Source organism: Mytilus edulis, chromosome 10 (genome assembly GCF_963676685.1).
Source record: "Mytilus edulis chromosome 10, xbMytEdul2.2, whole genome shotgun sequence".
In the NCBI taxonomy this organism is placed as follows: domain Eukaryota; kingdom Metazoa; phylum Mollusca; class Bivalvia; order Mytilida; family Mytilidae; genus Mytilus; species Mytilus edulis.
The window spans coordinates 58,472,073-58,493,927 of NC_092353.1; the positions used below are offsets into that span (position 1 = coordinate 58,472,073).

At 33.6% G+C, this 21,855-nt stretch overlaps 2 protein-coding genes across 4 annotated transcripts; both read left to right on the forward strand.

The window, feature by feature from the left end:
• The first annotated feature begins 409 nt into the window (after positions 1–409).
• Positions 410–20,281, forward strand: LOC139491551 (sacsin-like). 3 transcript variants are annotated; one of them, XM_071279299.1, is made up of 9 exons: positions 410–488; positions 8,199–8,357; positions 9,047–9,169; positions 9,661–9,808; positions 10,440–10,638; positions 11,036–11,904; positions 12,561–12,711; positions 14,312–14,589; positions 15,063–20,281. In XM_071279299.1, the coding sequence occupies exons 2-9, from the start codon at positions 8,247–8,249 to the stop codon at positions 19,766–19,768; spliced, it is 6,585 nt and encodes a 2,194-aa protein (XP_071135400.1). In that variant the 5' UTR covers positions 410–488; positions 8,199–8,246; the 3' UTR covers positions 19,769–20,281. The 3 variants fall into 3 exon arrangements, with proteins under 3 accessions (XP_071135400.1, XP_071135399.1, XP_071135401.1); XM_071279298.1 differs by lacking the exon at positions 410–488 and adding an exon at positions 3,593–3,674; XM_071279300.1 differs by lacking the exon at positions 410–488 and having other exon boundaries at positions 8,108–8,357.
• On the forward strand, positions 20,098–21,843 carry LOC139492856 (sacsin-like). The gene has a single exon (XM_071281008.1). The coding sequence runs from the start codon at positions 20,098–20,100 to the stop codon at positions 21,841–21,843; it is 1,746 nt and encodes a 581-aa protein (XP_071137109.1).
• The last annotated feature ends 12 nt before the right edge of the window (positions 21,844–21,855 follow it).

Sequence of the window (21,855 nt, forward strand, 5' to 3'; positions counted from 1 at the left end):
TGCGACGTTTGTAACAAAGTTAGAAAGGACGTGTTATTATATATTCCAGATTGCCTTAGCTTTCCCTCCCTCCCCCTCCATCTAGAAATAGCTTTGTTCATTTGGTGCTTGTGTAATTATATAACATGGTGACATTAATACATATGTTTGATCTTTATTGTTTTTGTTTGACTCGTTGATTATATAAAATATGTGCGATCTTTGTAACGAACGCACAACCTTATTTCTTGTTTGTTGTTTATTTTAGTTAGATAAAAAAATATTTATTTTAGTACGAATGAAATGAGGTAGAAAATAATTACTTGTTTATTCTTTGACTGTATAATGGTCACCCCACATGCATAATCTCATAATCTATGTCAATTGTAATTGATCGACTTTAACCTGATATTTTGAAAGTTTGAGATAACTTTCACTTTCGATATTGATATTTATAAAGAAAATAACTCTTCACTCACATTATAAATCAGAAAACTGTCAACTAAGAGGTAAGGTGTTGGAACATATCTAAGCTCTATATTTTGAATTTTTGTTTTACTGATTTGGGGTGCAAATTATTGCTTAAAGAACTTTTATGTTGCGTATGCAGCCATATCAAATTTAAAAAAAAAAAAGAAAAAGCGAAAAGGTTTTATGTACTTATTAGTAATTATAGAGTTGCTCTTAAAATGATTTATTATTGTTAAAAATATTAAAGTTCGAGTGTTAAATATGGTTATTGATTATAGTAATGTGTATTGATAAAACTAATGCTTAATCTTGAAACATCTAAAGGGGATAACTAATTAGCACCTGTCACGCTTGTAGTAGGTAATTTATTATTGAATATTAATTAGACTGTACTGTAGTTTTGTGTGGTTGATGCCTTGTTTATATTTATTTCTTCCCTCTCATTTTTGCTCTTCACAAAACTTCAGTGAAATTGACTGCATCATGGTTTGATACTTAAAGCGTATAATTACGTTAACATTTATACAGTTTACATATAATAGACCTAGAATAATGCTCAGGAATATATAAGAGATATATCTCCCAATTGATACGATATTCCCGTGCTTGCATTTCCTATCATGATTTTCTTGATAGAGGGTTACTGCTCACAAGGAAGCTATTAAACCAAGAGTTCCAAATGGTGAAGTTGAAATCATCCCTTCGTAAATTTTACGGACGCCATCACGAGTTGGTTGACCGTTATGGAATAACCATTTCACAAATGATATCGGATATGTTCCTTACGTCGTAACTAAAATCCCCTTTCCTTTCATGAATGTGACCTACCGAATAAGACTATTTACGGGATTTGTAATCACATAAGCAACACGACGGGTGCTACATGTGGAGCAGGATCTGCTTACCCTTCCGGAGCACCTGAAATCACCCCTAGTTTTTAGTGGGGTTCGTGTTGTTTATTCTTTAGTTTTCTATGTTGTGTCATGTGTACTATTGTTTTTCTGTTTGTCTTTTTCATTTTTAGCCATGGCGTTGTCAGTTTGTTTTAGATTTATGAGTTTGACTGTCCCTTTGGTATCTTTCGTCCCTCTTTTAAGTGAAAAATTTAAAAAAAAAACAAAGAACAATAAGGTTTAAAAGTATAAGTAATTTACAATATGGGCAACACAGTAATAATAATAATAAAATTCTTTAATTTAACGAAGGTAACACATTTAACAATTACATGTTTATCTTCCTTGAGGCCTTCAACATGTTCAAAATCTATTAATACAAATAGAAAAGGAAAAAATACATACAAAAAAAAATACATAATAGAGTTGAATATAGCAGCTTAAATACTCAATAAGTATATATGCATTCAATAGAAGAAGAAAAATACATTACTTTCGTGCATCTGTATTCTGTTCAGTTAGAAAATAATTTGAACAGTTGGTTTTAAATGTATCTGAATTATCTATTTCTTTAATATTATTTGGTAAATTATTCCAGGTAATCAGACCAAAATATTTAAATGTTCTTTTAAAAAAATCAGAATTAGTACTGATCACAGATTCTTGTACATTGTTGTTTGCCAGAGTATCGTATTTGCATGTTCAAAAGTGATAACTTTTATTTAAGGTGAAGTTAAAAAGTACAAGATGTCCATGATATATATCAAAGATGTGAGCATCGCCGGATTTTAATCGACTTTATGGAAAATAAACATGATAAACTCATCATAGATACCAGGACAAAATTTTATATATACGCTTTATGGAAAACTTAGTGTTCGTATACATGCACATGTATAAAACTTTGATTGATTTTAGAACATTCAAATACGATTCAAAGATGATTTTTAGTCTGATTTTTAGGGTTTTCATATCAACCCAATCTTCAAACAGTTATTGATTATGCATAGGTATGTTTTTGTACCCGAAATAGGTTGACAGATGTATTGATATTCATATACATCAGGTCGATTTCTTTCCGACGCAGGTCATATTTTAAACATATAATAATTAGATTTGACCGGGTAAAAACCCGGAAGCACACACGACAAACAAACGTTATCTTTGTAAATTATGTACTGTCTGATATTATATCAAATTATATCTTCCCTATTACTATTTAAGTTATCTAGTTGCAGATCATTTTCTACGTAACATTGTCCTATATATGGTGTATATCATTCTTATAATCCTGGTACCTTTGATAACTATCTACGTAACATTTTCCTATATATGGTGTATATCATTCTGTAAACAAAACTGTTTTCGAACAGTCTGTGAAATATTTGTTCTTATCCTTTGTGTTAGTTTCTGACAGACCTAATAATACACTAAAATAATGTTGATCTGCAATACCCTAGAATTTTTTAAGACTTTGATATCTTTTACGACGGGTGCCGCATGTGGAGGTTCTGCTTACTCTTCCGGAGCACCTGAGATCACCCTTAGTTTTTTGGTGGGGTTCGTGTTGTTTATTCTTTAGTTTTCCATGTTGTGTCGTGTGTGCTGTTGTTTGTTTGTCTTTTTCATTTTTAGCCATGGCGTTGTCAGTTTGTTCTAGATTTATGAGTTTGACTGTTCCTTTGGTATCTTTCGTCCCTCTTTTATAACAGTTTTGAACTGATCTGTAAATTTTTAACAGTTCAGACCAAAACTGATTTTGATAATTATACCTATAGAAAAACGACATAGAACGGTAACAGAATGCTCCACCATGGTCTTACGAGCAATGTCTGCTAATAATGTTTAATCAGAATAAAAATGTCGATGTCTTTAAATGATATAGAAAACAAAGACAACATTTAAAAGTAATCAGACTCAAGGTTTCCTCGTTCTCTCCACCCGAATCAGGACACAATTTCTTAGTGACACTACAATTCTACATAACAATAAATATAAAACAAATCAATAATCTGTGTAAATCTATTCGATAGAAAATATAGACAAACTACCCTCGTACAATGCACCATACTATTATACACAAGTAATATTCCTTTGCATGTTAACCACACCACAAACTGGTTTTTTTAAAAGAAAATATTGATCCAGAGAATAGATACAATTAACTGTGTCATGTAATATTATGTATAGGAGACCTATATGGTTTTTAGAAAGTGGAATACACTTGTAGCTTTTCATAGTTACTTCCTGTTTTTTGTGGTATTTAAAGGGGACTTAACTCATCACTCACCACTTACTTCGGATATCTGACTTTAGAACTAGCAGTCTGGGGTAAGATATCGTAATTGATAATTTGGTAATTGCACATTGTTTTTTTCTTTATATAATCTATAAAATGGGGCTTAAAATATACTGAATATAAGAAGGAAAATAACTAGTTCAAAGAAATATATATAAATTAATTATCAGCCTTCATAAGTGAATTAACCATGTGATAATGCTGCGGGTTGAACAGGGGGCTACTATGTAGTGGAAGGATGTGGTTACAAACGTAATTAACTAGGAATGGAACAGCCGATTGCATTGAATGTGCAGGTGAAGGTTCAATGTAATATCTTTGGTTAGCATGTTTGCTAGCTGAACCGTGAAGTCATTATTAGGTTCGGTAAATTACCATCCTTTCAGAGTAGACTAGTCCTATTATATATAACCAATCATTCTGTCTGTAGGACTAGGCTGGTACTTCGAAAGGAGGGTAGTATATCTTACATAATAACGACTTCACGGTTCAGCTAGCAATCAAACTATTGACCAAAAATATCACCTTTATCTACACACTCAATGCAATCGGCTGTAAGATCAAACATAGGGAGTGTATTGTATCAATTATACATATTAAGGTGCTGCTTTGCCGAGTTGTGTGTTTGCTGTCCTTTTCACTATTATCCAAAAACGTATTTTGGATTACAGAATCACGGGCGGATACAGCCATCTTTAAGAGGGGTTTCCGTCAAATAAAAAAGAGGGTGACTCTAACATCAGTTCGGCAGCAAGTGAACAGTTCAGTATCCAGTCACGAATACAAACATCAGATATAAAATGATTAATGAGATAAAATTATACAAAGTGTATACAGTTCGATTGTATAACTGGTGCATATGTACCTGTAAATCAGACTTTATGTTAGATTATATGCTATCAATAAACCCACCCCGTTTTTATACAACCATCCAAAATAAAAGGACAGTCCTTTTTAACATTGCTGTCAACATTCTTCCCTTGGACCCCCGTCTTCTCATTAATATTAGCTTATGCCATTTCACATGGGGACTTCTTGTAAAATTTGTAACCGCACGACGATAAAACATGATAAATCGTTTATTGTTAGGGTATACAATAGATAATCAATACGTACCTGTGAATCGTGAATTTTTATAATCTATGATTTAAATAGATATCACATACGTCCTCGTCGTTTTAACTTTATTTCAAAAGTAAAGCCCTCTCGGTGCACGAGAAACACACACAACATACATCAAGTTTTAAACTTAGTGGTGCAGTTTGGGTACTTAAAAAAGTCTAATTGGAATTTAATTTTACGAATAAAAATCGTTTTAAGAGTTTGTAGAATTCGTTTTAAGAAATACAATTGATGGAATTGTTTCAATTGTGAAATTCGTTATAACAGATTGAAAACGTAATCCCGAATCTATGTAATTTGTTATTAATTTTTGTTTGTAATTCATGATAAATGATTAAATTCGTTTTCACAAATATTGATTTCGTTTTTCTGTAATAAAAGTAGCTGTTAAACATTGATTTGTATAATTCGTGACAAAGATTAATCCATAATAACGATTATTACGATTTTTATCCTTTTAAAAAAGTGTAGTAACGAATTTGATTTGTAACTACGAATAACAAGACGGTAACGGTAGTATGCCGTTGCCCGTCCGTCCGTCCGTCCATTCATAGTCAACAAGTGGGACAATCACTCAAAACGATTTAACCAATTTGCATGAATCTGAAATGATTTGTTTGAATCTATTGCGATAGCTCTCTTTCAATTGTTCTAAATGTTAAGATTTTACGTTCCGAGTTAAAAGTTTGTATTCATAAAAAGGGGTATTTCCCAGTTTTTGGACTATAACTCAAAGATGAGTTGAGTTGTTTTCATTCAACTTTACTTATTGGTTTATATCTATCTAAATAATCTCCTTTTATTTTATTCTATAAATTTCTGATATGACATTGATGAGTTTTGGAACATTTTTCCTTAAAAAAACGACGGAGGTATGTATCATGGATTGCGCTAAATGCGCGTCTCTTTATTTTCATAAGTTATTATTGGCTTCGAACTAGATGCCAGTAACTGCATGTTCTCCCAGATCTGTACTTAGTGTCGTTTTGTTTTGGGGATGTTAAAGTACCCTGCAACGTCCACTCTTGAGTATTTGTTAGATGTATTTCTGATTTGTATCTATCTGATGAGCCCGTAAAGCCCCCTTTCAAATGATCTCTATATATTTCATTACTTTGTACATAAATCGGGGTGGTTTTACATTAATTTTGTCATGGCTTTTATAGCTGACTATGTTAGTTGGGGATTACTCAAGGTTAAAGCAGGTATGGTGAGCTTTAAATGTTAATTTATACATAATTTCGTCTTTTGTGGAGAGTTGTCTCATTGGAAATTGCACTACATCTTCTTATTTGTATAGTTCCAGAAACTTGTAAATACGATTTTAATCCATAACACAAATAAAAAAAATATGTGATTCTAAATTTAATTTGTAATTACAAATTACAATTAGTCTAAATTTTTATAACTTATTCCGGAAACTCGTTGCCACGAACTTAATCTGTGATATAGAATTTTTCAAATGTTAAACCAAAATTATTTTGGTAATTTTCTAGATTAAAATTATTCCACAAAAAAGATGTTTTGGGTTTACCTGGAAGAACTCATGTTATTTTCTTTTCTGTTTTTTTTTGTGTACAATGACGCAAACCACAAATCATTTTTATGCTTATAATGCAGCTTGCTTTCCCACCTCTTTTGAAATAAAGATGGAATGTTGCATGAGGTTGCAAAGGTTGCTGGTTCGATCCCCGTTCCAGGCATAATATTTCAGGGATTGAATTTTTAGCTCTCTCTTAAGAAACGATGATTGTGCGTCGGAATGGGGCGGGGGGGGGGGGGGGGGTGATACATGGCTGACCCTTGTTAACATTTCACTTGCACGTAAGATACACCATTGTAGATTTCGAAAAAGAGCAGGCTCATACCGTTACAAGGCAACAATTGTTTCCCAATCCACCATACATAAATATGTTTAAACTAATTGAAAAACAAGAAGTAATTGAACAGGATGCTGTTACGAAGTCTCCCAAACAAAGCTCCCATAACTCGCCATTCATATTTTCATTTGATTTGATTTTTTGTCCCGTACAAGAATATATATGGCTTACGAGTAGGGATCTCCACCATTTACAAGTGTTCAAACAGGAGGGGGTGGTGGTTACTCCCAGGGAAGTTACCTACATTTCATTTGATTTGTTTTATTGTCTCCTACAAGAATATATATGGTTTAAGGGTGGGGATCTGGACCGTTTACAAGATAATAGCACATTCTCAAATTGAACGGGTGGGGCGACCCCCAGGAACTTCCCTTTAATTTAATTTCATTTGTTTTATTATCCCCTACAAGAATATATATGGTTTAGGGGTGGGGATGTTGACCGTTCATAAGTTTTCAAACAAGAGGGGGTGGGATGACCCCCTCCAGACTTCCCTTTTATTTCATTTCATTTGTTTTATTGTCCCCTACAAGAATATATATGGTTTAGGGGTGGGGATCTGGACCGCCTAAAAGATAATAGTACATTCTCAAATTGAACGGGGTGGGGGTGACCCCTAGGAACTTCCATTTCATTTCATGTGATTTGTTTTATTGTCCCATACAAGAATATATAAGGTTTAGGGGTGGGGATCTGGATCGGTTACAAGATATAAGCATATTCTCAAATTGGAGGGGGTGGGAATGAACTCCCAGGGACTCCCCCTATATTTCATGGGATTTGTTTTATTGTCCTATAATCATTTCTGAAGACTGCATGTATCTATCACTTACAGTTGTCAAGTTATATTCATTTGAAAATTTTAGAAAATAAAATCCCATAGGGTTCTATAGTTAACCCCTCCCTTCTTTCTACCCCCCAAAATACCCCTTAATAGACCCCAATGCACAAACGAAAGATTGATGGCTCACCTAGACATATTAGTCTACCATTTTATGAAATCCTAAGTCAATCTGACAAGCGGTTTTGGAGAAACGCTGCCGACAAGTTCATTTTTTAAAGTGGCGGAAGAGGAAGAAGAAGAAGAAGAAGAATAAAAATAATAAGAACTGACCAAAAACAATAAGTCTCCAAACTTTGTTTGGGAGACTTAATAAAAAAAAATGAAAATGATGAATAATAAAAAGGTCATTGGAGTTAATCTATTTATTTACAAATAATGATATGATGACTTATCCTTACTTTAGGGCAAATAAAAGTTGTATTTTCTGCCTTCAATTTACTATTCCAAATAATTAGATTAATTAAATTTACGATTCATTGTCAAAAGTCATTTTTCAAATGTTTTATTTTTGTATTACTCTGTTACATGTACATGCCATACAGTATAACATCTTTGTAGAAAATTCATGCACGGGAATAATAACACGAAATAAGAGCAAAATTGTTCAACTCTTCTAAAATGTGAGACTCACAACTGTTTTCCTTTCGCCGATCTTAATGTGTCTCAATTTTAGTTGATATATATATGTATATAAACGGTTTTTATTACAGAATGTGAGAACATATGCAGACAATATTCTGATAAGAAACAAAGGGACGATGGCGGCAGACGTTTTAGAACCTGAATATGAAGGTATAATAAGGAATACGCTTATTGAGGACCTGAGTAAGATATTATATACCTACTCCAATGACGGACAAATTCTAAAGGTAAGTTTCTCATAAAATTTTATAAGAATAAATTAAAACAAGAATGTGTATCTTTAAATTACATGTAGCTCTCACTCTCACATTGCAAAACTACGTAATACCCTTAAATCTGAACCCAAACCTCTATTTTGCCTATTATTATTGTTACTTTAAGCAATAGCTCTTTTCATAATAAACACGTGATCTAACCCAGGGGGATTTGTAGTTCCCTATTTAGATGAATCTTAATGCCAAATGTTCATGTGACTTAATATAAAAGATGTTAACCACATTGCCAGGCGATTTAATTATTTTCATACATAAGGCACCTATCATTTATCTTATGTGTGCATGTTGACTTGAGGTCGATGGTAAAATTAAATAGGGTATTCAGGAGAGAATAAAGTTAATAAACCAGAAAACATAATGCTCCTCTACTATTAAAAGCGTCGTTAAAATCCTTAATAGTTTGCATTGTAATCAATTAGTTCAACCAGACAAAGTAAACATCATAAAATGAGAAAACTGAGTGTTTAGTTTACATGTATCACTTAATTTCACGCAACAACAAAAACCAACAAAATGTATGAAAGATGGAATTCAACTGAAGGAACATGACATATATTCACTTTTAAAACAATGATTATTCCGTTCATAATGTTCTCATGTTGCGGGAAACCCCTTTGACTGAAATATCTAATTATATGTAGGAGTTAATTCAAAACGCAGAGGATGCGGGTGCTGATAAAATTGCCATACTTTACGACGAGAGAAATTTCATTCAGGACTCCAAACGTATCAAACATGACTCATCATATGCCAAGTACTTTGAGGTAAGTATTTATTAGATTTGTGTGAACAACGTTTTATATCAAATAATAAGTTTCCTGACATGGTGCAGGCTTTTTAACTATTTATAAATAACGTTATCCTAAGTATGAGGACGATTCAAAAATAGTATTACTCATGTTTGAAAGAAGGTTAAGGTCAATAACTCACTAATTATAACTCATCATAGGTACTAGCATATCATTTGGTACGCAATACATGAGACTTATCAGTGGCGTTCGACTCAAACTATTTGAAAGGGCAATTCGAATAAGAACTTCAAGTATAAAAACCAAAAGTTTCAAAACGTTGTGCTAAAAACGAACGACATAATTTTTATTCAAAAGTTGATTAGCAAAGAGGTAACCATATTTATTTGTAAAAATGCGTCCAGATATCATTAACAACAATCAATGTTATCTGTCTCTCGTTTTAGTTAGTGCATAATTTATTTTGAGCTTAAATTTGTTTTTAATCTGAAAATTATATTTAATAGGGACCAGCATTAATTGTTTATAATAATGAGGAATTTTCTGATGCTGACTGGAAAGGGATTCGTCGAATCGGTACAAGTATTAAAAAACTTGATCCATCAAAAGTAGGACGATTTGGACTTGGATTTAAGTCGGTGTTCCATATCACTGGTAAGAACAGGTACTTTTTGGTAAAAATGGGGAGAAGATGCATAGGGATCAATAAAATCAATAAATAGAAAATCAATTTGTCATACGGAAAATATAGATCTACCTGATGTACAGGGGTTGTAGTTTGTTGATGTGGTTCTCTCTTGTTTCTCGTTTCTTGTTTTATATAGATTAGACCGTTGGATTTCCTGTTAGAATGGTTTTACACAAGTCGTTTTATGTGCCCTTCATAGCTTGCTGTTCGGTGTAAGCCAGGGCTCCGTGTTGAAAGATTTTTTTTTAACATTTATACGTTCGGGCCTTTTACAGATGACTATGCAGTATCGGTTCTGCTCATTATGAAGCCGTACGGTCATCTTTAGTTGTTAATTTCTGTGTCTTTTTGGCCTCTTGTTGAGATTTGTCGCATTGGCTATCATATCGCATTTTCTTTACCTTGATCACACTTTAAATTCATCTTTAATAAAATAAAAACAAATATTCATAAAAAAACACATAACGTTCAACAAATATTGAATGTATTCGATTCTATTTTTTTGCACCAAAACCACAGAATTGAATACGATTTATCTTATTTTGGAATATATTTTTATTAATTGAAGATACATATATTGTTACTTTGTGTTCACAGATTACCCAATGATTATAAGTGGACGTCTTATGATGATTCTTGATCCATATCGAGATGAAACTAGGTGCTGTATACCCCTTGAATTGTCAAAACTTAAATTATACAGTGGTATGAATGAGTGCTATACAGCCTTATTTCAAGTATTTGATTTTGGACAGAATGTGCTAGATGCTGGATATTACAATGGAACAATGTTTAGGTAACATTTTATGAATTTAAATATGCTTAGGGGGAGTGGTGGTGGTAGAATTTGGGTATGAGACGACACGTAAACGTGTATTGAAAGTCATTTGACAACTTGTTTTTTGTCATACCAAAGATCAAAATAGTTACCAAGCATTTATGTTGTTTACATTTTTTATATAGATCAATGTTGCAGCAAACTTTAAGAAAATTAAACACACATTGAATTGCAAAACATTACATAAAAAAGATGCCTATACAAAGTCAGAAATATGATAGTCATATCCATTCGTTTGGTGTGTTTGAGTTTTTGATTTTGCCATTTGCTTAGAGACTTTTCATTTATAACTTTTCTCAGGGTACGGTATCTTCTTTTTATTTACTTTTTATATGATTTTTTGGATACTTTGTAGATTTCCTCTGCGTAAAGAAACAACAGAACTGTCAGACTCTGTTTACAACCAAGAAAAGATCAACAATTTACTAAGGGTTTTCAAAAAAGAAGCTTCCCTAACACTGATTTTCTTAAAGTCTCTGGAAGAAGTTTCTCTGTATGAATGTATGGACTCCATATATGAACAAAATCCTGATTACATAGTAACAATCGGTGGTAGTAAAAGCGAAATTGCAAAACAATCTAGGAAAGCAATGCAACACAAAACCATTCCAGATGAGTCTTTTGTCAATGTGTACGAATTGGTATTGGTAACGACTTCCAAAAGACAACGGGAAGATCATGAATGGTTAGTTATGAATCGGCTAGAAGGGATATCCGACGCCTCTGAAGGCCTCTTGGAACTAGCAACAAAGCTTTCTTATCTTCCTTGTGTAGGAATTGCAGTACCGGTGTTATCAAGTGACACGTTTACGGGGCACATTTTTTTTTCTTTACCTTTACCGATGCAAGCTATTAGTATGACAAAACTACCTTTACACATCAACGGTACATTTGCACTCAGCGAGGATCGCAAACAGTTGAAATGGGCTGACAAATTTTCAGAAAGTAACAAAGAAGATTCAGTACAGTGGAATGAATTGCTGGTGTCTACCGTTCTCCCAAAGGCATACATTGATCTAATTATGGAAATACGGAATCGGAATGATGAACATTTGATGTTAAGATGTATTCCTGATCCATTGGAAATTGACGTTATATTTAAAGAATGTATAAGCAAGCTGTTTAGAAATTTAAAAGACGCACCATTTCTTTATACTGAAAGCGGTGGAGGAAAATGGATTCGACTGAAAGATGCAGTTTTTCAAATTTTCTCAGAAAATACAGGTAACATGATTTATTTTGTAAGTCTAGCAAAAGGGTTTGATCACAAATCAAAACCATTTCAGTTTTATACATAGAATCAGAAAAACAAATTATGTAAAGTAGATGCAGATGTAAAATGAATTACCAAACAACTTGCTTGCTGTTCAGATAGTATTGTACATGGAGTGGAGTCAATTTTTTTTAATGTATTTAATGAATTACCAACACGACGGCTACAGTTAAAGCAACACTCCTCTAAAAGAGGGACGAAAGATACCAAAGGGACAGTCAAACTCTAACTATTGTTCATAGAAAACGAGAAATGATATGTATTTGTCAGATAGACGTACATCCTGTGTATCATTGCAAAAGCCGACATTTTTTGTTATTGTCATATCATTCTACATGTACGTCTTATCATTTCCAAAATGATTAAAAATTTTAATATTTATAATGTTTATAATATATTTGTTTATTAATTTCAACTTCTTTATTAAGTAATTTAATTCTATGTCTGACATGTTAAAAACTCCACCATTAAAAGAAACAGGCTTGGGAAATGTGGCCGACATTTTCACGGAAAGTAATGTCATTGTTTTCATATCAACATTTTTTTGCATTACGTTTTAAACTATTTCACAATACAATGTTTGTACAATTAATATTTTAAAATTCAGATGAGGACATCAGAGAGACACTTATATACACTATGAGACAATACAAAAGCTGTTTAGTAGATACAACAGGATATGAACGAGTGTATGGTATACTCACCAAGGCATTTGGTCAGCAACCACAAGACGCATCACCGCAGTTCATTTCTGAGAGGTATGTTATATATCTTTACTATGTATATTTTGTAACCTATTGCATTACTGCAAAGGAGTAAGTTCGGTAAGTGCCATATTTGGCCCCAATTATAAAGTTCATGGTTACAAGACAATAATTGTTTTAAGTTGCCTTAAAGACATGTGAGAAAGTTAAACAGAGCTGTTTTTGTCAAAGTTTAATTCTAACACATTGATTTTAACAACCCAAAAAGGTCAAGATAAGGGATTTTGGTGAAATTTGACAAAATCAGCTGGATTTCAACCAAATAAAGGACCAGAAAACATAGAGCGCAGGCGTCGACAAGCTTAATATTCAAATAAGACATGTTAAATGTCTTCAAAAACATTATTTTAAAAGATCTTTGTTGTCGACGTATGCGCTCTATGTTTCCTGTCAAATAATCTTTGGAAATTTACCCATTTTCATTGATTTTTCGTAAAAAATCAATATGAGTACAACTTGTGACGTCATAATGAACGCAGAAACGTAAAATTTTCAACAAAATGGCTTATATCCTATCTAGTCAATGTATTAGCTATAATTTATCGTGATATTGGTCAATAAATCCGAATTTGAAATTTACGCTAAAAAGGGACCATTTTAGGATCTTATCGAACATACTCCTTTGTTATTTTAAAGATGCAACCAAAGTCCAAACATAAACAACGCCTCCATTTCAGAATTGTTTGTAATAATTTCATATACTTAGCTATCAATGGTACCAGGCTTATAATTTAATACGCCAGACGCGCGTTTCGTCTACACAAGACTCATCAGTGATGCTCAGATAAAAAATAGTTATAAAGCTAAACAAAAGTTAGAGCATTGAGGACCAAAAATACCAATAAGTTGTATCAAATACGGCTAAGATAATCTTTGACTGGGATAAAAAAAAATCATACTTTTGTATACAGGAAATAAAAAAAAAAATGACCATATAATTGATAATCATGACAACACCGAAGTGCTGACTTCTTGGCTGGTTATAACGTCGGGGAGGAAACGTCAACCGACAGTGGCATCGACCATTTTTAATTAAGACCAAGTTGATATACTCATTATTCTGAAATACTACTTCGTTCTTTTGCCTCCAATATTTTTTTCTTCGAAATTAAAAAAAAAAAAAAAAGCCCCAGTTTATAATAACAACAAGTACGATAGGTTGACCCTTGACGTAACTCGTTTATTTTGTTTATACTAAACATACTGTTGTAGTTGAAATGTGTTTGCGGATGCAACTAGTTGTCGAAGTTTTGTCCCCATGACTTTAATCAGCTTAATAATGGACACTTTCAAATAGAATAGCAATGCAACGTTAATTTTTTGTAAATTATTGTTGATGAAATGTGGAGTCAGACTTCAAACAATAAGGTTTGTACCTGCATGAATAGATAATCGTATATGAAAAAAAAACGTGTAGGGAATTTTAGTTTTTAAAGCTTTTTTTTTATTTCGTATTTGATTTTGTTTCAAGTGCAACGGTTGAGCTTCAATACTAAACCCGCGTCTGGCATAGTGAATGCAGATAACGAATTGTTGTCAAATTGTAACAAATTATTCGAAACAAATTCTTATAGTTTTATAATTTTATTTATAGGCTTTTGAAGATAGGACCTGCATACAAGACTTTCAAAGAGAAGCACAAATTAAATCTGTTGGTCTATTTGATTTCCAGTAGAGAAGATCACTTACTTAAATCCCTAGAACTTCTACCATTAGCCAACGGAGCATTCATCAAGTTTGCAACGAATAAAATTTCAAATATTTTCGTTTGTTCCTCCATTGTTAGACAGCTTTGTCCTGGTATAGAAGATAGATTAGTGCGAACAGTTTCTGATCAAGTCGATGAATGGATTCTCAGACTAGCAAAATCAGGTAATGAAATTGATTGTATTAGCTCTCAGACTTAATTATTTTGAAACAAGAATACAGATGCATGTATTTGTTGATAGTGTAACACCGTGATACTAACGTTAAAATTCAAATAAAGTTTCATGAACCATCCTTAACTTTGACCATACTTTGACCTATAATGGTTTTCTTTTGTAAATTGTAACTTGGATGTAGAGCTACTTATTCGCACTCGTGCAACATCTTATTACATTTATCAGTTGAAAACTAAATGAAAATCACAAGAATGCCATACTCCGAAATGGAATCGTCTTTTCATAGGTTTCTTGTATATTCAGCAACTTAAAAATACAGATGCATCTCTTGTTTTAGATAAAATCATTTTTGAACTCTTTTCTTAATTGAAAAAAATATTGATTCATACACTTGATATGTTAGTATTATTTTACATTGTGTTAATTTTAAATGTTTGATGTACTGTTTTATATTCATTTTAGGTAGGACCCAATTGATTGAACCGGGTCAAAGTGATGTCCTTAAGCTCATATCGCAATCAATTGAAAAGATACTAGGACACAGTAAGGACAATAGGACGTTAAGATGGCAGAAACAAGGGCAATTAAATGAAAAATGGTTGATGTTTGTGTGGGAATATTTAAGGCGGGATGGGGTCCATCTTCCACATGACTTATTTATTTTACCCCATTATGACAAACTTCTTAGACTAAATCAACCCCTGATTGTCGAGTCAGATGATCGATGCTTTTTACCGGCATCAATTGTGAGATGTTTGAAAGAAATGGGAGTCACTGTTCTGAATCCTCTTCCATGTTATATTAATTGCTGCCAAGAAATATACGACAAGTATGTAGAGAGACCAACGGTTAATGGAGTTATGAAACTTGTAGCAGACGTCTGCCCGAAACATGTTAAAAACTTCAACGACAACGTTCAAAGTTCGGACAAAGAAGAATTTGTTCATTTTGTGGGTTCCACCTACTCTTTAAACAATGCTAAAAAAAATGTTTTAAAAAAATTGAAAATGTTTAATAGCAATATACCTGACTGTTATGTTTCAATTGAAGATGTTTCGGATATCGCACCCGACGATTTGCTTCCTGTGCCTTTACCAGACAAATCTATAAAACCAAAGAATAGCACAGAAAAAAGTTTAGCAATACACTTAGGTGCAAGGATTCTAAGTTTGAAAGAAGTTGTGGAAACAATCCTGAAGACATATATTGGTAGATCAACAACCCACAATGATACTCAGAAGCAAATTATGATGAGATACGTTATTGAAAATAAGTCTTTATTCCTACACGATACTGAAATAAAAAGTTTAGTCAGAGAGGTTGAATTCGTTAGATCGGAAAATGGTAACATAAGAAAACCAAATGAACTGTTTGATCCAACAGATCACCATCTTGTTCAAATGTTCAACGACAAAGGAAAATTCCCGCAGAATCAAGAAATAACGTATTTAAATACTCTAAAAACGTTTGGACTAAAGTTATCCGCAGATTTAAACACCACTGATATCTACGATGTGGCCATATGTATCCACAGAAAAGCGTCATTGCCACAAACACCATTCATTGCTGAAGAACAGGCAAATGGACTCCTAAACATATTAATGAAGAATGAACACATTTTGGAATCGTTTCACATTAATAGAAAATTAAAGGACGTTCTTGCTGACTTGAAAATTATTCGTCCATTGAGAAAACCCAAATCTTATCCAGAAGTATTGAAATGGTTTGATTGTCCAGATGCTTTTTGTAAACCAACTGAAATGGTGTATAATGCTGAAAATCTTGTCGGCTCAACAATGCCACTCTTTCCAGATTTGCCTATGAAGTTGATTCAAAAACTTAATCCGAGCTGTCAAAATATACCCATTGCGAAAGTGTTTGAACAGTTACTCCTTCTAAGTAAGTCCTACAGTGAAATGTACAAACCAGAATTTCATCATTTCGTGAAACAAATATATAAATTCCTAAATGAGGCTACAATAGACAAGGCAATGATTGGTTCTATAGAGAATAGGCCCGTTGTATGGACGGGAGATGGGTTTTGTCAACCCCAGAAAATTTATTTAAATAGCAGCAATGATGATATTCATCTTGAACCCTACCTTTTCCAATTACCTGGTGAATTCATTGTTATGAAAGAGTTCTTTCAGCGACTTGGTTGCAAGTTATGTCAGTCCCCTAAGATTCTCGTAGATGTCCAATATCAGATAATGCAACATCATAACCAGGTTCGAACAGAAATAGAGTATAGAAGGGATTTACGTCACAATATAGATATCCTTAATTACTTTAAGAGCCATTCTCTTTGTGCGATTGACTTCAATGTATTGATTCCTGTCGAAACTGAGATCGAAAACGAGTTAGTGCTTAAACCCATTGATGAATGTGCTTACCGTAGTAGCCATTGGTCCGAAGACGTTAAAATTATCGATGAAGAGGAACCTTTCGCCGTTCATCCGGATATTAGTTTTGCAGCAAGCATTGGGATAAAATCAATGGAAGAACACTATTTATCGGATACTGGAGTACTTAATTGGGAGCAAGAAGTATCTCTAGTCACCAGAATTAAATCTCTGCTCAAAGGTTATAGAGATGGTCTATCTGTTCCGAAAGAATTGATTCAGAATGCAGACGATGCAGGGGCAACAAAAGTATGTTTTCTTTATGATGAACGAAAAAACCTTGACTGCAGAACTAATCTTCTAAGTAAAGAGATGGGTGAATGTCAAGGACCTGCTCTTTGGATATACAACAATACTCAGTTCTCTGAAACAGATTTAAAGAATATAACGAAAGTTGAGAAAGAAACCAAAGATCTTTCTAAAATTGGTAAATTTGGAGTTGGATTTTGTTCCGTTTACAATCTGACAGATGTGCCAAGTTTTGTTTCTGGGGACACAATGGTGTTCTTTGATCCACAGGGATCTTATCTAATGAAAAATAAAACAAAAGGGATGAGAATTGATATGAAATCACAGAAAAATCAGAGGATGCTTCAAAGATGGAGTGATCAGTTCAAGCCATTTAAAAACATATTCGGTTGTGATCTTAGCACTGACGGCGGTAGGATTCCTCATTTCGATGGAACACTCTTTAGACTACCTCTCAGAACACGTCAACAGTCTAGTAGTGAATTAAGCAGTATAGTTTATAGTCACGATGAAATGAAGGAATTGTTGGATATTTTCATAGAAAGTGCCGGAAATCTTCTATTGTTTACTCAAAATGTGAGCGAAATTGAAATTTTTCATCTTTCTGAAATCGATACCAGACGAAAAAAACTTATCTTTAAAGTTTCTAGGAATCTAACATGGCATTTCCCGCTTACGTATAAAGAAAACGAAGACGACGAGAAGGAACATAACAAAGTTCCAGTTTTGAAGAACTGTTCACCAAAAAATGACAATGCATTGGACAAGAATTCCAGTTTTGGAACTTATCAATACAGTGCTGAAATTGAAATGAGATTTAAAGAAACTGGAAAACAATTTCATGGGCAGACTGGGCATTCAAATAAAACCAATTGGATGGTTTCATGGGCCTCTGGTACAAATGAATGTTTAAGACAATCAATGCAGGGTATTGGAGCTAATATGTTACCTATAGCAGCTATTGCTGTAATGATAGAGGACAACAATGGACAAAGAACTGCTATTCCATTGTCAGATGCCCCGTATGGATTTTACAAAACAAGTCATTTGTTTTGTGTTCTTCCACTACCAATAGAGACTCCTTTTAATTTCCACATAAGTGGATCATTTGCCGTTACACAAGACAGGAATCAACTCTCTATTGAAACGAGTGATGCCAAGAAACATTGTGAATTTAGCTGGAACAAAGCTGTTATGGAAGATGCTGTTGTACAATCTCTGTTTTCTCTTTTAAAAGGTTTGAAAGAGAAAAATATCAAGCCAGGAATAGACCTGCAACTCCTGTGGCCAGTTTTCAATTCGTATGTCGAAGATATTTATAAAGCAACAAAAAATGGATTTATCGCTGAATTGTTGTCGTCTAACCAAAAGGTAATATTTCAGTCTGACCTAAATCGTTGGACAGAATTTAGCTCTTGCAGAATGCTTGATCCGCAATTGTCAAACTCTGATGTTGGAAATATTGCTTATAAACATGCTTTACAGTATTTGAAAAAACAAAAGATTATTCTGATCCAGATGCCGGATTGGTTACTTGCCGACTTCAAGGTGGTCTGCGGAGATTCAATAAATGAATACGTAATCTCAACAGAAATGTTTTATGAGAAAGTTTTTTTCCCGTTGGTAAATGAAGAAGCACTTTCAGCTATGGATCGAAACATATTGTTATTGTATGCAGTGGACAAAAACAATGACAAAATAAACCAGATGCTCACCAGCCATGCTTGCTTTCCATCAACAAGAGGGGTTCTGAGAAAACCCTCTGATATTATTCTACGACCGAGTCTTTTAAGCAAGTTGTATATTCCGGGTGATGGATATTTTCTGGAATTTAGTATTCAGCAGGAAGAAGAACGTTTTGAACTTTTCAAACAAATGGGAATGCTTTATGAGAGCCTGCCAGATTCTCTCATGATTGATCGATGTGCTTCAGTAGAAAATTTATCCAAAAAATGTGTTGACTGTGCTATGCAAAGGTGCAAGGATATTTTTGAATATTTTGAAAGATATCCTCCGGAAATGAACAATGAATTAATAAATGCATTGACTAAGATGAAATTTGTTCCAGTTATGATCAAACCGAAACATTGGCCTTTTAAATGGAAAGTTGTAGCTGGCGCAGAAAAGAATAAATTCTGCAGAACAAAACATAAACTGGAACCCTTCTCAGAAAAGATACACTTACCGCAATTCTTCACAATGGAAAGTCCCGAAAATTTGTATTTCGATGATTGCAAAGAATTAATTTGCTGCACTAAGCTAGTTTCGTATACAAGGGCTATTGGAACGAAAAATATAAACAAAGTCCTGCATATTTTAGGTGTTAAAGGATTTGAGAAAACGGGCATTCCTTTAGATCATGTTGTAGAACAATTACAAAGTCTTATATCACAATGTGATAAAGAAAAAATTACATTTGTACGTCCTGTTTTAGAAACTATTTTGAAATGGATCGATTCTCATTGTAAAACGTTGGACGATGAAGGCAACGAGAAAGCAAAAACACTAGTCTTTTAGAACCTCTGCAAAGCACCAAATGTTTGCTGATCAATGAAGCATTATGGAGGCCAGATCAGGTTGCCGTAAATTTTGAAGGCACCTGTTTTCCTGATCTAGTCGGAATAAACCAGAAGGACACATACTTGGGCAGGTGCAAAACATTGTTATCTTTCCTGGACGTTAAAGATAGATATTCAACACATGATATTTCAAAAGTTCTTTTGAGTTATACAGAGAAATTAGATATCAAAGACCCCTTAAATGAACAGCAGGTTAATCATTACTGTTCCCTTTTAAATGCTCTTTGCACTGAATTAAAAGAAGAGAAAATAGATGACGGAATCTACATGCCATTGAAAGATGGCAAAATTCTTGTACCTGACGATGATAACTATCTACATCCAGTGAATTTGTTATGTCTCAATGATGATATTGAAATAGAGAGATCTAAATCGATGACATTTGTTTGTAAACAGATATCTCCTGCGCTAGCAAACATATTGGGAGTAAAGTCAAAATTAAAGAAGAAAATATCAGAACACTACAATGTGATGAAATTTGGTCAAAGAGAAGACTTAACTACACGAATACACAAGTTGTTGGAGGGATACCCTGCTGATGAAGGCATTTTCAAAGAGTTGTTACAGAATGCTGATGATGCCGGAGCAACAGAAATTCACTTTGTCACTGACTATAATTACTATTCATCTGCAAAAGTGTTTGATGGAAACTTCAAAGAACTTCAAGGGCCATCACTTCTTGTTTATAATAACACGTCTTTCAGTGAATATGATTTAGAAAGCATCCAACTGCTTGGCATTGGTGGTAAAAGTGAAAATCCATCCGAAACAGGAAAGTATGGAGTTGGTTTCAATGCCGTGTATCACCTGACAGATGTACCAAGTTTTCTTACCAAGGGAGAAAAGATAGATAAAGGTAAGAGAACTCTTTGCATTCTTGATCCATTATGCAAATATGCTACTTCTGCAGACAAGCAAAATCCTGGAATTAGATACTGCAACTTAGATGGTCTTCAGAGAGCAGTCCCTGATGTATTTCTCCCGTATCACGAAGATGATCTTATGGGAGACGAGGGTACAATATTTAGATTTCCTCTGAGAACAGAAGCGTCAAAGATATGTGACAAACTTATTGATAATGAACACCTGACAACACTGCTTGGAAAGTTTAAGAATGAATCTACTCGTTCTATATTTTTCTTGAATCATATACTGAAGATCGAATTTTCGCAAATTGTGAATGGAAAAATGATACTTGACTTTTCAGTTACAGTTAACATGTCTAAGGAAGACATCAGACAAAAGCAAGCATTTCATTTGAAACGGCTACATGTAGGCGAAATGATAACAAAGAAACAACAAATTACAACGGAACCTATGTTTCAAATACAAACAGTGATGAGTATAAGTGTTTTTGATATAAAACGTGAAACTGAAGATGAAGACATTTGGTTTGTTGTGGATAGAATTGGATTTAATGACAAGGCAATTCCTAAAAAAGTATCACACGCTTACTCAGTTGGTGAACTGGATCTTTTACCTCAGGGGGGTGTAGCACTCCCCCTATCAAAAATAGAACCATTAAAATTCAGCGCCTTTTGTGTCTTACCTTTGCCAATACATACTGGTCTTCCGATGCATGTCAATGGACATTTTGCTTTGAATCACGAGTCAAGGAGAAATTTGTGGGAAGACAACACAGAAAATCTTAAGTCAATTTGGAACCGAACTCTTATGTCATCAGTCATAGCTCCGTCGTACATTGCAGCAATTGAGAAGCAACGTGACATCTGTAAAGAATGTACAAAAAATGCCATGAGTCAGTTCCATATTCGAAATCAGCTCGAGACATACTTTAAATACTTTCCATCCCTAGAAACAGCTGTCGACTCTAATTGGAAATTTCTCTGCATTGAAATATACAACCAAGTTTTAGAAAATATCCCGTTGTTTCCAACGATATCAGAAGTCTTTAGAGAACCAAATTTGTACATGACTTCATATAAGGGTAAAGTTGACTGGATTTGTCTGAAAAAAAAATACTTCAAAGTTTCCAGCAGTATGTTTGTTTAGAAGACGCTCAAT

Coding starts and splice junctions, on each gene's coding strand:
- LOC139491551 (XM_071279299.1), top strand. CDS start 8,247: ATGGCGGCAGACGTTTTAGAACCTGAATATGAAGGTATAATAAGGAAT. Junction 10,639..11,035: donor TACAATGGAACAATGTTTAG/GTAACATTTTAT, acceptor GATACTTTGTAG/ATTTCCTCTGCGTAAAGAAA. Junction 12,712..14,311: donor CCGCAGTTCATTTCTGAGAG/GTATGTTATATA, acceptor TTTTATTTATAG/GCTTTTGAAGATAGGACCTG.
- LOC139492856 (XM_071281008.1), top strand. CDS start 20,098: ATGCCATTGAAAGATGGCAAAATTCTTGTACCTGACGATGATAACTAT.